This window comes from Tachysurus fulvidraco, chromosome 2 (genome assembly GCF_022655615.1).
Source record: "Tachysurus fulvidraco isolate hzauxx_2018 chromosome 2, HZAU_PFXX_2.0, whole genome shotgun sequence".
In the NCBI taxonomy this organism is placed as follows: Eukaryota; Metazoa; Chordata; class Actinopteri; order Siluriformes; family Bagridae; genus Tachysurus; species Tachysurus fulvidraco.
In genome coordinates this window covers 35,478,107-35,496,311 of record NC_062519.1, presented here as the reverse complement: position 1 = coordinate 35,496,311, position 18,205 = coordinate 35,478,107, and the positions used below count along the sequence as shown (strand labels likewise).

At 36.3% G+C, this 18,205-nt stretch overlaps 1 protein-coding gene across 1 annotated transcript in view; it reads right to left on the bottom strand.

The window, feature by feature from the left end:
* Positions 1-15,083, bottom strand: part of ntrk3b (neurotrophic tyrosine kinase, receptor, type 3b) — a 120,962-nt gene extending 105,879 nt beyond the window's left edge. The window contains exon 1 of the mRNA XM_027162631.2: positions 14,580-15,083. Coding sequence (XP_027018432.1) covers positions 14,580-14,818 — 239 coding nt within the window. The 5' untranslated portion in view covers positions 14,819-15,083. The remainder of the gene's footprint in view (positions 1-14,579) is intronic.
* Positions 15,084-18,205: the final 3,122 nt, after the last annotated feature.

Genomic DNA, 18,205 nt, shown 5'->3' with positions numbered 1-18,205 from the left:
GCCTAGAGACAATGACTTATTCATGTAAACACGAAAGCCTTCCAGAGCACAAAGAGCATAACGGATGACCACTGGGCCTCACTGTGCTCTTTGGAAAGAGCTTTTCCCTGCATGACGTATTCGTGATCCAAACTGCTGCTGGAGTGGTCATCAAAGCCAACATATGCAGGCATTTTACCTTGCACATTCAAGCTCTTAGAGGGGCAGATTCTATCTTTTTTCCCCCTCATGTATCAGTAATCAGCAGTGTGCGGAATATACTTAAGCATCCCTGCTGTTCTTAGCTTAGATTGGCATACTGTAGGCACACAGAAAACCATCCTGAACTGTATCTGCATTCTGCATCACTTTTCTCCTCTTCCTGCACCCACCTTATGTCCAAACTAAAAAATGAGTTTATATGACATCCCATGCCAGAAGGAGAGATGAGCATCTGTTTCGAAACCTGCTCTTGCAGGTAAATTAAATATCAGGTTTCAAATCATCTATGGAGGCACCTGAAGTGGTAAAATACCAAAATTCCTCACTGAAATAAAAGGGTAATTTCTCCACTGGTAAAAGTTGAAGTACAACTTAAATTAAATTAAAGCATAAAAATAAAAGTATGACAAATTGACCAAAAAAGTCTGCTTCAAATCCCACTGATTTTAGTTACTGATGGCAAATTAGTGCATTGTTTTAAGGAAGCAAAGAGCATAGGAAAACATTAGCTTTATTCCAGATCTCTCAAATGTTAGCTAGTATGATAATAACATTGAATCCTAAGAGCTATCTGTCTTAATAAGTAAAAAGTGCACATAGCAGAAGATTACAGTGATAGGTATTACTTCAGTAATGTACAGGCAAAACCAAACATAAATTAAGTAACAAAGTAATTGTACTTTCTTATATCCTACCTTTGAAAGTCATCCCACCTTTATCAGTGTAATGCCAATTAATTGGTCCAAAGAAATGCACATTATTAGAGAGTCATATCCAGCTTGGAAATGACATCAGCAACTGCTTAAAGGTTAAATAATTCTAGTTGCAAGAGTCAGCGAGAAATGTGTTTGACTTCCCAAGCACTTGTTAGCTAGTGGAGTCTTGTCAACATTACCGAACAGCGTTCATGGCAAAAAATCCCTTTTGATCTCATGTCGTATAGTGCTCTCTCTATAATGCTGGGCTCGCCTGGCCTTGACTTTAGAGTGCCGATCAGCAGATTTCAGATTTTTGCAGTGTAAACAAGAGATGTCTGCAAGGCACATCAGTTTTCAAAGGAATAAATAACACTCTATTAGGCCTGCTTATCTATGAAAAATTATAATTGCTATTATGGTCAAGTGGATCCATGACTGTATAAGACCGGCTTATAAAAGAATCTTTATCATGGGTTGCTAAAGCAGTGTGTATCCGTGGGCAATCCAAAATAAACCAACAAGCCAACAAGACAAAGCCATCTTTTTGTTGAAAGGTAAAACAATAGATAAAAACAAACCTAATTTGGTTTATTAGCTATTTACAGATGGTGTACAGTGGATTATTTGACATTTTAAGGAGCAAAACAGCGCCACCAATGGTCAAAATTAAAAATTTACAGAATGACACAAAAAAGATGCTGGGGTTGTAGAGATTATAGATTTGCACATCAGAAGCAGTCTTGTAAGGTAATTATGCTAACTAAAATACAGAAAAGCAAACACTGTCAGAGTCAAAATATGAAATTGCACAAAGGGACAAACAACAATACTAGAAGTATCCTGTCCATAAGACCCTTTGTGCTTGTTCAGCAGAGACATGACATTACTAGGGAATTAAAGGACATAATGGATTTGCAATAGTTTCTGGTATTCTATATCAGAACCACACATCACTGTTGTGTACAAGTATTAGTAACAGTAAAACTTCAATCTCTCAAATTTTTTAACAGAATCCATTCCTGTGATTAAATCTATGGAGCATAAAACCTATTTTGTCTCCTCACAGCAAATAAAGAAGACAAGCTGTGTACAGTGTTTTTGTACATGACAAACAATCATATTCAGCCCTGTTACCCGTCCTTCTGTTGTGCTGTGCATTTTCATGTGCTGCGTTGGAAGTTTTTAATTAAATAAATGGTCACATTGCACTGGCGCAAGTCCAAAAAATCTATATAGCATGCAAATCTGTGAAGGGTTAGAGAGTAGAGTGTGGTTAAAGCGCTTCCCATCTGGAAGCCTTATGCAAACATGCAGTGGCTCATCATTTGTGCACCAGTGACTACTTTGCAAGCTGATATGCAATGTGATGGAGGAAATGCTTAAACACATGTGGCTGAGAGAAATCTTGTAGCCTCTGGTACTAACGGTGGGAGGACAGCATTCATTATATACACCTTCTGACTTTAAACAAGGTCCATTAAAGGCCCACCTGAAAATGTTGTTATCAACAAAGGGAAGCCAACAGGAAGCAGTTGGCATTACACAAATGTGACCTTGCTAAATGATCCTTAGAGGTGTTTATATAGTGCACATGGGGCTACATGACACCTACATATTTTTTTCCTGACAACATAGAAACAAGTATAAAATCTTATTCCAACAGACATCCACTATCATAAAGATACATTTTGTTCATTTTTAGGTCAAGTTGACATAACGTGACATACGGTTCTGTTATGGCTTTCTGTGTGCTAATGATTAGAAGGTTGCAATTGAAATACTAGGACTGCTCATGAGCCATTGTGATGTTTTTTTCCCCTAATTAAGGACACCATGACAACTGACTTTATCACTCAGTGTTCTTTAACAGTTAACATTATTGTTTTAACACATGACAAAACCATGACTCCATAATGACAGAATTATGTCTATTTCTTCAAATACATCATAGTACCAAGTCAGCTGTCATGACCATCCAAAGCATGTCAGAATGTTGTTAAGTGATAACATAAACTTTTGTAAACAAAGTGACATCAGAATTGAGAAAAGCAGCGTTTATAACAGCTTGGGAGAAGCTTATATTAAAATGCCAGTGTAGGTTTTATATCAGTTTTAGAGAAACCCTGATATAGGTCATGCAACCTTAAATTTTTACAATTTGCAACCTGCAAATTGTAGCCTGTGTACTAAAGTATTATCTAGGGCTGTCTTTCTTATTAGAGACTGTAAAGTTATCACTCAATGTGGAGTAGAACTGATGGTCCTCTGAATCGAGAAGAGCAAGTTCATGTGGTTCGGGCACTTTGCCTCCTGGATTTCTCCTGTCGGCGTTGCATCAGCTGTACAGATGGACTAGGTGGAGACCCCAGGGGAAGACCAATGCCTTGCTGGAGAGATTATTTCTTATAGTTGGCTTGGGGATGTTAGAGGAATCTGAAATCTATGGCAGGAGATGAAGAAGACTAACCCTCTCATCCTTCAAAAAAAACCCTGAACCCTGAGGCATTTATCTTCTTGGCAGACATCTATCACACTCAAGTCAAATCCAACAACAACCATCCTGAGATGAGTACAATTTTCCAGAAAAAAAGGGGATCTTTGGAGTGGTAGTTTTTTTTTTTTATTGTTAGTTACTAAGCTTCTTAAATTAAAATGTATTCTATAATCATCTACATATGTACAGTGGCGTTGCATTTATCAATAGCAGCATTATATCGCACTAGTAGATTTATATAATATTGTGCAGTTCATTTGCAGAGTGAACATGATTTAACCCTGACTGCAAGGAAGGAATTGAGCAATGACTAAAAGTATTTTGATATAGAACAGGGACTAATAGGTGAAAAAGTGCCCCAAGTCAATTTTATTCATTTTAACATGGCCTCTGTTTGAATGTTGAAGCTCAAGGTCTATAAACAAACACTAAAAAAATGTTATTCACATATGCAGTGACATTCAAATATGTGTGGAAAAAACAGCCTGGCTTATCTAGCTAGCAAAAAGCTTGCCTGGGGGAAATAAATGAAAGGTTGAAGAGAGTTCCCAGTACGCTGCAGGAGCACCTGAGTACCTAGGATTGGAGTAAAGGCAATAATGGATTAGCATATTTATATCATCTGTGAGAAATATTAAGATGGTATTTTGATCAAGTAGTGCAGCTGTTTCACACTCATCAGTTTACCACTGTGATTATAAAAATGATGTATGTGACGACTTTAAGAATCGGTCTAAGAGGTTGAACATTCACTTTCCTAAAATTGAAATTAAAGGTGAGCATTAAATCTGCAAAATCTAACTATTATTCAGTTATCCCTTAGTCCTGTATACTACACTTAAAAATAATACTGTACATTCATCTTTGTACATGAAAAGAAGCAAAACATTACTTTCCATCTATCATGTTAAGAAGGGAAACCTATTAAGTATGTCTAATATAAATCAAAACTTTTTATTATTTATTTTTAATGCTATTATCACTGTCAAGCTCTGCTAAAGCTATTCTACTCCAAATGGTCTGACATTTCATTTCATGGTCTCAGCGCCTACACACATGCACAGTGTGGGCCGCTACTTTAGTCGATTCATGCAAGAACACACTTCCCCAGAAGGAGGAGGAGTAGGAGGAGGAAGAGGAGGAAGGTGCTCAGCCCTCTCAGGGAGAGTTTCATAATAGACTATCGACTGCATTTTTTTAAATTACAGCCCTTGAGTGATTAGTGATTTTGTTTTTTTTTGTTTTTTGTTGTTGCTATGTGTTGCCAGCAGTGTTAGCACAAATTAGAGAAAATATTAATTAAATTGAACCTAATTAGAAATGTGTTGGCATAAGAAATGTACGTCACACTTGTCTTTTACATGACCTAGAAAAAGGAGATCAAAGGAATTTTGTTCATGGATTGGAGGAGTTCAATATTTTATGATGGGGGAAAATTTTTCACTTGAAAGGAGTGACAGTGGTTCACAAAAATGATGCAGGACCACACATCTGTAATAAAAATGTTTTAATTAATACTATTATACGTAACTGTGCCATTTGGCTTTAAAACAATACATATTACTTCGAAAAATCTCATATTTCTGCTTGTTGTTCATTTCTGATTCATTTTGGGGCCAAAACTAATGAACAGTCTTCACCGATCCTAATTGGTTTTCAGCAATTACTGTGTAGCTAGATTAAAATTACATGCTTTTTAAAAACAGCATGAGAGTGACACAAACTTAGGATGACATAGCAGCTGGAAATATCAGCAGGATTTTCCAGATGCTACATTTTGGTTGATAAAACAAGCAAAATCAAATATATATATATATATATATATATATATATATATATATATATATATATATATATATATATATATATATATATATATATTTATTTATTTATCATGAAATAGAATTCTATAGCATTAGAACCTATAGTCAGAATTTTATTTTTTTTGTTGTTGTTGTTCAGAAATTCTATTTTTATTTATATTTTTTTAAACTTGCCTTTTTGTTGAGTTCTAGGCAAAAAAGCTTTATTTTCCCATTGCGAATTAAAAAAAACTAAAAAAAAAAGCCCTCATGGTTCTCATTTACAGTATATTGTTGTTTAGATGTGAGACAATCATATACGAATAGTTTCTGATCATTTCAACGGAAAAAAAAAGCCCAGAGAGAAAAGCTTCAGTGTAAGAATGGATGTTCTTGCTCTATCTCTCTTTCCAGGCTCCTCTCTCACTACATGCATAAACAATTAAGTGATGATTATTTCATGATGTGACCTTTTTATCAGATGTTTTGCACACTTATTTCCATTTTAATTGTCAAAAGCCAGCAAATACCTATTCCCCTTCACTGCCTACTCTTCTTGCATTAGCAGAATTACTCAGAACAGCAAGACGACAAAAAAATCGATACTAAAGGGTGCTGCTCATGCAACACGCTGTTACTGCTAATTGCGAGTGCATGCTGCGTTGTGCATGCTGTTACATGTTATCAGTGCCAATGTTGCAACACTCTGTTCTTTAGAAACCCAGTATGTTACTATAGAGGTAGTGCAATATGGCCCGGACATCATTATGTGCCTGTAATCTGGAAGACAGCGCCAAAGAGCTTTTTGAAATCAACCATGAATTCAGCAGCCATAAAGTATTTACATTGATCTTCTTAAGAAAAGGTATAGACACTACTATTGACACCTCTTTTTTAACCTCATATAGTAATCAAAATCTGAGCTTTGAATTACTAACAAATGGTACTTAAATATAACTACATTTTTTATAGAGATCCTTTGTGGATATGTGGATATGTCACTCTGCAATGAACCAGCATTATATCCTGATCATTTTCCTGCTTCATGTTCAATGATTTCTGGGAAAGACATCTCAATGGCTCATGAGCAGTCCTAGTATTTCAATACAACCTACAAATCATTAGCACACAACAAGCCATAAACACTTCCAGTATATTTAAAACACGCCTATATTTAAAGAGGCATCTATAATATTTAGCTGCTAATTCAGTGAATTCCAGATGCACCCTAACTGATTGTCCCCTTAACTGTTTTAAAGTGCTTTTTTAAGGAAGAGTTCAGTTTCAGGGGCTGAAAACATTCTCAGACAAGGTAAAAAATGACCCCTTTAAACTATCTTGCCTACTTGTACTATGCAACATATGGTACCCCTACACCACTGATCTCATATGATGACCCTTACCCTGCAAAGTCAATATACTGTTCTTTTACTCTGTGAGCAATTAGTGAAGCAGGTATGACACAGCAAACATCTGGTGGGGGGGCATATGTGTTGCCCTTGCTGGCCAAACTGTCTAGACGGTAAGCAAGAATAAGGGATGCATCTATTTCATATCTGGGCATGTAAAAGACTGCATGTAACATGACAGTATGATCATTTTTCCAAATGCCCCCGAGGGTCCATCATCTCATCTTTTTTGTTATGACTAAGTGAAAATCTAATGTTAACTATTATAACTGTATGTTTAAGCCACCTAAATACTGAAATTGTAGTTAATAGAGGACATTGTATATTGCCATGCATATTGCAGGGACTTAACACTGTGTGGTTAAAAATAAAAGCTGCTCGGCTTATGTAACATTTGTCAAATTCATTTGGAACAAATTAATGTGTTTTCCTGTACACTGACAGCTTGTGATTTTTGTGTACACCCACCTAGTCTTACAATAACCCTCACCAAGTGATTATTACTTTGGAGCTTAGAAATGTCAAGGCAAACCAAACAGGTTTTCATAATTAAAAAGTGTCCCATCACACCTATTTGTAGTCCACAATATATCACTTATGCTACACGTAGAGATTTACTTCCTGAAGATGTTGCTAACGTAAACACTTTATAATATTGGGTAAGGGTTGCTTAGATAGGCAACATTTTTTCGGTGGCAACAGTTCTTCCGAGATAAAGTATGCTCAGGGTTAATACTGCACATAATACCATTACATAGACCATCTATAGTTTATTCTTAAATGTTGCTATAAGGCGAACGAAATGAAACCCGACTAGAACGAAACAACATGATGAATTAAAAGCATTTTGTGCAATGTTATAAAATTTGGGGGGGGGCATGGATTGGAATTTGAATCCTTATTGTGCCCTGTTCTTTGACCTTAGAAGGATTGGCCAGAGGCAACAGAAGTGGAATCCATATGTGGACTTCATTACAAAAGGCAAGCAAACAAATCCTAACAATAGGCTGAGGCAAAATCGAGAAACGGGCAGAAATGTCCAAAACACTAAAGACAGTCCACATGGTAAACAAATCCAAATTGAAAATCCATAGAGAAAAAACAGGAAATACAATAGCGATAATAAATACACAGGAAAATCAACAATGGAAATGAAAGACTTGGGTAGCAGATCATTACAATACTTCGCACCAACATGTGGCATGAATGTGGTTAAAATGGCAGCTAAACCGGAAGTTTCCTGCAAGAAGTCGATACAAGATCAATATTACGGTGAGGGTTCTCTCTGGTGGAAAGGAGGGGGAAGCGCAGGTGGAGTCATGACAGAGGGTTTCCTCTAGTTACTCTGGTTTTCTCCCCCAGTCCAAAGGAATACATTTTGGACTATCTAAGTTGTCCATAGTGTGTGAGTGGATTATGTGTGATTGTATCCAGCGATGGTTTGGCAATATGTGATGAAAGCATTCTCTTGTACTGAACAGTACAGTGGATATAAAAAGTCTATAGACCTTTGTTAAAATAACAGGGTGTTTGTGATCAACAAGAGGAAGCATATCAGATCTTTTTTCACCCTCAATAGTGATATAAAATCAAAATAAAAATGAAATCACAACGAGCAGGTTGTATTTGTGTGAATCTCCCCTCACCAATTCTTTGTTAAAGCACCTTTTACTTGTAATACAGTGCTCCGTTTTTTTGTTTTTGTTTTTTTGTTAAGAGTCTACCAACAACATATATTGCTTCAGTAATTGTATTTCATTCTTCCTTGATCCAGACCAATCAAATTGCAAAGGGATCTCCTGATACCCCAGCCTTCTTTCAAGTCATTCCAGAGGTTTTCAATAGAATTTAGACTAGGCCATTCCAAAATAATGATCCTCTTCTTCTGAAGTCATTCCTTTGTGGACTTGGATTTGTGCTTTGGGTCGTTAGGTGAAATTTTGAATCTTCAGCTGTCTAATAGAGACCTGCAGAGACATTTTATGGCAAAATAGTCTGGTATTTGGATCTTTTCAAGATTCCTTCATTCTTGACTAGGCTCAGTCTGAAAATAAGAGGCCTCATAACATCATGCTGCCATTACTGTGCTTTACCATGTGTACTGTGTTCTTTGGTTGATTAACTGTCTTGGCTCAGCAACAAACTTTTAGAATTATGACCAAAAAGGTCTACCAGATGGTTTTGGTTCTTGATTTTTTTTCTATGAGACTTAGCTTCTGTCTAATGGGTGTCTTCACTTCTTTATGATGGCAGTCAGTGTGTTTTTAGTACAAATATTGTTTGGGAAATTCCCTTCTCCTAATCGCTGACTTTTGACAATAACATCCTGTACATGATTTGTAAGATCTTTGCAGATAATGAAAATGAATGTGAATGTGTATTTGTGCTAAACATACTCACATGCTCCATTATGTGGAGTGTGCACAGCTATGCAACCATATTATTGTAATATATTTTACTTTTCATTTTTCCCACACTGAAATGTTTCTCTGAAATGTGTTTTTCATCTGGTAGAAACAAAATAATCTGACAAGATTTGGCTTGATTTCATTTTTTTAGTTCACAAATACAGTGGTGTGTATATTCACTGCATGTATATAATGACACTCATTTGACACACAGTTTTATTACTTCAAAACCTCCGGCCTCATTTTCTGACCATAATCCCTTCCCTCTCAGATTGTGGTTGCTTCCCCTCCACACAGGTTATCAATGTGTCTTTTGATTGTTGCCTAAGAAGGTTCTTCATTTATATTCCTGAGTAAAAGTGGAGCCTCTGCAGATGGCTCATAGAAGGTCTTTCATACTGACGTAGGAGCAGCTTCCACCAGCCACGCTGTTACTTCGGCCATTAGAACTGAAAATGCTGCAAGGCTGGGTTCATGAAGGCAACTTCTACCAGCACTCTGCAGATGTGTGTGTGTGTGTGTGTGTGTGTGTGTGTGTGTGTGTGTGTGTGTGTGTGTGTGTGTGTGTGTGTGTGTGTGTGTGTGTGTGTGTGTGTGTGTGTGTGTGTGTGTGTGAGAGTGTTTATGAAAAAGAGAGAGAGAGAGAGAGAGAGAGAGAGAGAGAGAGAGAGAGAGAGAGAGAGAGAGAGAGAGAGAGAGAGTGCAAGGGATAAGCGGGGTCACATGTACAGGCAGTTTTGCTGCAGCTTGGCTTACTGGGGAGTTGAGCCCAATGCTCCTCCTAATTCTCAGATGGCAGGCCTGACCTAGTTAGCAAGCTAACACAAGGATCGACTTGAACAAACTTTTACTTCTACAGACAGTAGCAGGAGCAGTAATTACTGAACTTGAGTCTGACTTTCTTTTTGAGTTTTACTGGGCTTGTCTCCTAAATTGAATAAGTGATTAACCACTTAAGGTCTGAGCAGAAAATACTTAATTGACATGGGTTTCTCTAATGCTGCTTTGTGATAATGTGCATTGTTAAAGTGATAAATAAATAAATAAATAAATAAATAAATAAATAAATAAATAAATAAGACTTCATTAATTAATTTAACCGTTTTATTTACAAATATTATTCATTAATTATTACAGTTGAGTATGAAATGAAACTAATAAAAAGTATGTAGATTGTGGACCATATGTTTGGGTTTACTAAGTTGTTCAGGTAAATAGATTTAAGGAAAATACACTTGTTATTTCCAAAGTATAAAGTAAATTTTTTCTCATTGAAGTGTCTTCTTGAATCTGGATCATGACAACAGCCATATTTGGGCTGGTGTCTAGAACCAAAATCAGTGTTAAGCACAGAAATGAATGATACTGCAACAATGAGATATAATATTGAACTGAAAGATTATCATAAAGGATGTATTTTCCAACAGAAGAATTCTTAAAGTTGTATTTCTTCACACATTTAAATGTCCAGACAAGCTCATCATGAATTAACACATGAATAGGCAAAAGTAGACATCTGGGGATGGTGGCATACTAGCAGTTTTACAAATTGTTTTATAACTCGCAGGCTGTTGCGTACGATTGCACTCAGCCATGCCAACACGCCAGACTCTATAATTCTAACACATCGCTCTTTATTCTCAAATACAGCACGATAGTCCAAACAAAGTGTGTTCACAAGTACATAACTTTCATCATGAAGTGCTGTACAGTAAAGCACTGTACATAGATAGATAGATAGATAGATAGATAGATAGATAGATAGATAGATAGATAGATAGATAGATAGATAGATAGATAGATAGATAGATAGATAGATAGATAGATAGATAAGACAGACAGACAGACAGACAGACAGACAGACAGACAGACAGACAGACAGACAGACAGATAGATAGATAGATAGATAGATAGATAGATAGATAGATAGATAGATAGATAGATAGATAGATAGATAGATAGATAGATAAGACAGACAGACAGACAGACAGACAGACAGACAGACAGACAGACAGACAGATAGATAGATAGATAGATAGATAGATAGATAGATAGATAGATAGATAGATAGATAGATAGATAGATAGATAGATAGATAGATAGATAGATAGATAGATAGATAGTCTCTGTATGGGGGAGCTGTCCACGGTGTTGAAAGTACAGGCAAGCTCTAATTCTAACCCAAAAGTGTGTGGCCATTTATTAAAGGATGATTAATTGCAGGCAGATTTTCAAAGTTCCTTTGACATGTTCATATTAAAAGGCCTAAATTACTCAGGAGCCATTTTAGTGATTTGTCATGACATTCATCAAACCACTCAGGGAACGACACCCACATAGGACAACAGCATCGGTTTCAGTTTTAGCTGTGGATTGTTTAAAACTCACTGAACACTGTCTGTACTGAAAGGTTATTTTGCCATCCAAATGATCAGCAAACTCCAATGACACTCTCTCAGTCGGAAACACATTCAAGTGGCTTTGATAATAAATTGATTAGTTACTTAATAAAATAATAATTTACAATAATGAATAAGGCATTCTAGTGGATAGAACTGGAGCTCCCAGATTAATTATATGGCTAACAAGCAACAACACTAACATCATGTTTATACTAACATTATGTTTATAAGCCTGAAGAGCATAGTTAGAGCTCAATTTTCAACCCAAATTCACTTAATGTGTGATCACAATCAAAGCTGGTCTGGTGAGAATTACAGTATATCTTGACTAAACCATGTTGGATTGGGACATTACGCTTTTCTACACATGACCTCCTTCAATCCAGTTACCCATTAACACGAGAAGTCCTGTCCTTTAACCAAACTGTAGAAGTCTTATACAACTGGTGTCTTCCAATTTAGACATTACTTGATAAAATGCATATTGTCTCAAATTCAATTATATATTATTCTGTGTTACCACAGGTCACTCTGTGCATTCAGAATTATAGTTAGCTAACTGGTGGTACATCTCTGGCCAAGAATAACAGCCTTCAGCGATCCACTTTCTAATTCTGAAATGAGTGTTTAGTGTCTGTAGACCATCCATTCCCATGCCTTTGTGAACAGTTGGACAATTGTTTTCATCTTTAATGCTACAATAATCCAATCACATAATTATATATGGTTTAAATCCTATAAATGGTAAGTGTACTTTATGTTACTATGAATGTTTGTTTACATATATTGCATTGTGAACAGTATGTACTGTGTATTTTTATAACAAATCAATGTTTTTATCTTTACTGGATGGAACAATACTGCGTTATGTATGTCTTCACCAAGTTCCTTTATTTTCCACTTAGATTTACTTCCTTAATTTAATAGTCCACCTGTTTGTAGCTCATCAAATTATTTTTGACCTTTTCCTACCTGCTGTGACAGTGATTATGGCTTCCTGTCACCCTGTGTTTTGACCCTAGCCAAGCACTAAAGAACGTCTAAAGAATGGTTCCCAAATGGCCCAGAGCCCCTTATTTACGTAAGTGCATTAGCTCAGGAATGAAATAATAGCTTCGATACCATATGTAGTTGACAATATGTCCAACCAGGAACCATTTGCGAAGCTATTTCCTTTACCAGACTGGAAAGAAGGACAAAGCAAAAAAACCTAAAATTTAATTATGCTACATGGTATTGCTGAATGACCAAAATATCCTGTTTATATTACAAATAAACAGGATATTTTGGTCATTCAGCAATACCATGTAGCAGATTGGAACATGATACAAATGGATCTTGAGTTTATCATAATATGATAAACTCAAGATCCATTTGTATCATGTGGAACTACACTGAACTGCAAATGTATCCAAAATCATCCAAAAGTGTAGGATTTCAAGATTTCAAACCAACAATATCACAGGCTCTTTTATGACTTATCAGGTATTCCTGGTGAAAATTCTATTCAGACTTCTCATGTCTTGAACTAGGTACGCTTGTTTTCCTTGTCTTCTAATGTTGCCTACAATCCTCAAAGACAGCCTGCAAATTGAACTGCAGCTGAGAGTCCTGAATACAGCCGCAGCATAAACTGCTGCTTTCTGCTCTCTTGTTGGAGATATGGGACTTGTTGCAGATTGGAACAAAAGCAGTGTCTACATACAGACAATGAACATTATGTAATGCGGTGCAATTTACCCATCTCAAAGCACACATTTTCAGCAGATGGTTCTGTTGCGTTATATATAAAGGCAGCATACAGGATTTATGGGTTACCTTTAAAACAGACACTGACTAACAAAAGACGTGTCAGTCTATTTTATCACATTGGATAAGATTGAACTTTTATTTGATACTTCTACGTATATATTCTTGTCTGTGTGGATACCAATGTGCTGATTTTAACATATGAAAATGCCTACATTCATCTAATGCAGACTGAATACTGAAAATATAGGAATAGAAAATATATGGAGACGTTTGTTTTGTTGTTATGAATAATAATAATAATAATAATAATAATAATAATAATAATAATAATAATAATAATAATAATAAGATTTTTAAGAATGGGTGAAAATATGTACTGTTTTTTTTTATCACATTGATATGATACATTAGTGAAAGCACAGATAATGGATAGCCTGCTGTGGTCAGGCGAAAAGCCTAGTGTTAATTTAACACCTATAATCCCAGTTTGACCCAGACTTTTTGAGCAGCAATTATTGCTGAATTATCACATTGAATAAAATGGAATAAATATATATAATTCCCTTAGCAACACTTTGTACCCGATTTACAAATAGCCCCTACCTCTCTGTACTGTATGAGTGCACGAAGCAGGGCATGAAATAATGGTTACTGCATCCTGCCTACTGAATTATGTGTGCAACAGACAGACATTTGGGATTCAGCAGTGAAATCACTCGAGGTTTGTTCTCAGAAGAGATGAATATTTTTCCGCAGTGAGGAGAAAATTTGCACGTAGCGTTTTGTTTTGTTTTTTGTGTTGTTGTTTTTTTGTGCCAAACTGTTCAGTTAAGAAGCTGAACACTAAGAGATTTAACCAAGCAGCCATAATAGTATATATTCATAAAATATTACTTAATTATTGCCCAATTGCCCAAAATAATACTCAATAATGCCTAATAGCACATTTATATTTAACGACTACTTATTGTTTCTATAGTAAATAAATTGTTTTGACCGAGTTACTTTGTTAAACCTTTGCTTAACTAGATGCTAATGGTTAATGATGTTGCTAATTATTTTCCCCTCAACATCACCCGGCTACATGATGTCGAAAACCGACCAAAACTCGCTGACGGTTTAAATGTGTTATTTCTCTGGTAGTTTGTTTTAACTAAAATATTAAGTATAAGTGTTTTTTAATTTCCTCCTGAATAAAAAGAGAAATAAACTACTTTATGTAAGTAATTTCACCGCTGGTGCAGATCACAGCAGAAACCTAAATGTGTTGCTATAGTGACCAACCTGTCAGAAAAAGGACGGAAGAGAAGTTAGCACGCGCAGCCGGAGGAACCGTAATAAAGCCCAATAGAGTTAGTTATGGTTTGTGCGCAAATGAGAATTTCGATGGAATGCAAAGGAAGGGATAATTACATGGTGGTGATGTTTCTGAACAGGTCTTCGATGTCTCCGCCGCCGCTGCTGCCGTTGCTGCTGTCCTGCAGAGCGAGCAGAGGGAAGAAATTCCCCCCGTCCGATTTATTGCAGTAAATGTCGGTGGAGGAACAGGTGCAGGCCGGCGGGCAGTCGAGCACCGACAACACACAGCCATGAAGGACGCTGGAAAACAGAAAAATCCTCAAAAGCACTACGAAACACAGCCCAACATCCATGGTCCAAAACCGAGTTAATGAATCCGGGGGGAAAAATAGGAAGAAATGTGCGGCGTGTCTGATTGCGTTTTGGGCTACATAAGAGCGCCTGTGTACATGATGAGATGAGTGAAAAACACTAGTGGGGGGAAAAAATCCTTAATGTCTTTTAGAAAGTATTCCGTTATGAAGACAAGGTGAAAGAATAGCACCGGCTTTTCTCTCCACAGTCCATGACAGGAGGAGGCTGAAGAGTGCAGTGATGCTGAGAGTACTGACAGCAAGCAAGAGCATAAAGACCCACCTCCCGACCAGAGAGAGAGAGGGAGAGTGAGAGAGAGAGAGAGAGAGAGAGAGAGAGAGAGAGAGAGAGAGAGAGAGAGAGAGAGAGGGAGAGAGGGGAGGGAGAGAGGGGGGAGAGAGATGCAGGGGGAGAGGGGGGGAGTGAGAAAAATGCAGGAGAGGAGAGATAGGGGGGTGAGAGAGAGAGAGAGAGAGAGAGAGAGAGAGAGATGGAAGCAGGGGAAAGGAGGTATAGAGAGAGATGGTGTCGAGAAAGAGAAATAGAAAGAGTGGAAAGGAAGGCGAGAGAGCGAGAGAGATTGGGATCAAGATCACGACTAATGTCGTGAGGGTCTAAAATCAGAACCAAAGCAAAAAAAATCTTGTTGAATAAACACCTGCTGCATATATATTCTAATTTCACATAGGGACACCCACCAAGAAGCACAGACTAAACAGAATTCAGATATTCCTTAAGAGTTTAGTTTCATTTTCTTGCAGACTCAAAATTATTGATTATAACCTCTGATTAATATCTGTAATTGTTAAAGCAACAGTTTTACATTTGAAATCAATAAGAGTAAAACTTAAATGTAATAATTTATCCTGTTTTTACAGGCACTTTTTAGCTCTCTTGCATCCAAACACATCCCTTGAAGCTGCTCTGCTGTATGCATGCCTTATAACATTAACTAAACATTCATTCATTACCCTTGATCACAGCTGTTGTCTACTATTCGTTTGTATGCAGCTAGATGTCCTACCGTTCTCCTGTCCTATCTTTCCTCAAATATAAACCAAAAATGTGAACATTTAATATGTTTTTTTAAGTTAAATTAAGTTCGATTTTTTTGTAATAAACGAATCATTTGTTTTCATAATACTGTCTTATTATTAAAGTAATATGTGGTTTATTTCAAACTTTGGTTTAAAGTAATTGTGCAGAAAGATTATACCTAATCTAAATGTGTTGTCTAATTTTAGTAATACATTTTCTGATAATATTTTATCTTGTCTTTCAGATGGTACCAGCAAGGGTAGATCTTTTGTTTGCATAGCATGTACTGTAAAGTATCGTATAAGGTGTATGTGACGTATGCTTAGTTGGCTTTTAATGTAAAGCTGGTTAAGCTTTAGATTTACATAGGTCCTTATGGTCCAATTACTGTACGTACCTTGAATTATTGTCAAAGGTCCTGAAGCGATGCGTCCTGAAGGTAAAAAATTGAACATCAGCAGGACAAAGAGAAGGACAGTTTGTTACCTTATTTCTGAGATTGAATGGTGTTTTATAAAAACAATACTTTCATGAACTTTTGGTCATTTTTAACAAGGTTTAATCTTTTGTACAAGCCTCTCTATAGTATCAGTAAATGAACATTAAATTCATTATGATGAAAGAGTACTTATAGTTTTTTTCTGCTCCAATCAGACCTTTTTATGCACAAGGAATTGTCATGGTGGCACTTATTTGAGAAGGCAAATTGTTATGCTACACTATAAAAGATATCCTATACAATTCTGCGAGACAAACAGAGGTAGTAGATTGGGTAGGAACTACATACTGTATGGTTGTGATGATCAGGTGTCCACATACAGTACTTTTGCCCATATACAGTTGTATATCACTGACCAAGATAGGCTTATTTTGGTACTTTTGCTAGTGACCCTATATTGCTGTCATGAACTACCGTCTATAAACCTGTGTATTTTTCTCATGTTGCATATTCCATATGCTTTTACTATGTCCCTGACCTGAATACTGTTGGTGTTCCATCATGTTTGTAATTGTTAATTGGGTATTTGGGGATTACAGATTTCGTTGTGTGAGGCGGGGAGAAAGAAAAGAGGAATCTAAGTGCTATATTAAAATAGAAGAATTTCCATTGTAGCTTGACAATGAAATTGTAGTCAGCATGGTGTCTTGCAGACTCCTACACACAGTGGGATTTTTTTCCAGTCATTTTCTGCAATCCACAAGTTGGGCCTGTCGGACTGACACCGAGGTTGTCTCTACAGCCTATAAATAAATCATCATGAATACATTTGCTGCTTTTAGGATATTCACACTCTAACTTACAGTAGAGCTGCAAAATTTCTGCAGAAGGGAATCCAAAGCTGCCAAACGTTATATGACATATTTCAAAATTGATAACTGCACACTATATAATGCTAACACAGTAGTATGTCGCTTATTTAGACTTTTCATGGCAAATGAATGTATTTACATCTCTGTTTCACTATAATTTTGACAAGTGGGACCATCTAATATGTGGCTGAAATGTTATCAGAATTATTAATCAAAAAATATTTCCTAACAAAAACACAATGACACCTTCCAATAACTGAGTTTGAGTTTCAGGATTTTCAAATAAAATATCCATCAGAATTAAATTACAGCATACCGTTTATAATTTGATAATATGAGAGAATTGGTCAGGGGTCTGAATACTTTTGCAAGGCACTGTATATCCTCCATATTATATATTAAAACCTTGTAATGCTTTATATGGATGGATCTATGACTCAAGAGCAGATTGACTGTAAGTCATATCCAATAAAATGTATATTTTATTTTGTGTTATTTTTTATACCACATTGGCACAAAGCAGCTTTGCAGAACATCACTAATATCCCTAATGAACAAGCCAACGGCAACACTGAGGAAGAATAAACTCCCTGAGATGGAATAAAGAAGAGCCCTTGAGAGAAACCAGACTCAAAAGAGAATGATCCTCTTATGACTAATGCCAGATGGTGAGATTTTAATAACTACTGCAAACGGTGATATAGTCAAAAGACAAGTACAAAATTTACTGAAAGGGCAAAAAAGTATGAAACACCTTAAAATAAGTATTTTTGCTAATTATAAACACAATTGGCAAGTGTCTAATGCACCAAAGTCAATTTAAACTTCATCAGTTCATCAAGAAAGCAAAAAAAAAGCCATGGTCATGATTAATTGTACTACCCTAACTATATTTTGGAAGCTGTACACAGACATTAAGAACACATTGAACATTGATCATTAAGAAATGTGTGTTTATGGTGTATATCTGATCAAATGTATTTAGTTCAAAACATTTGTTCTGAAGAAAGATTGGATCATATAACTGAGCACAGCTC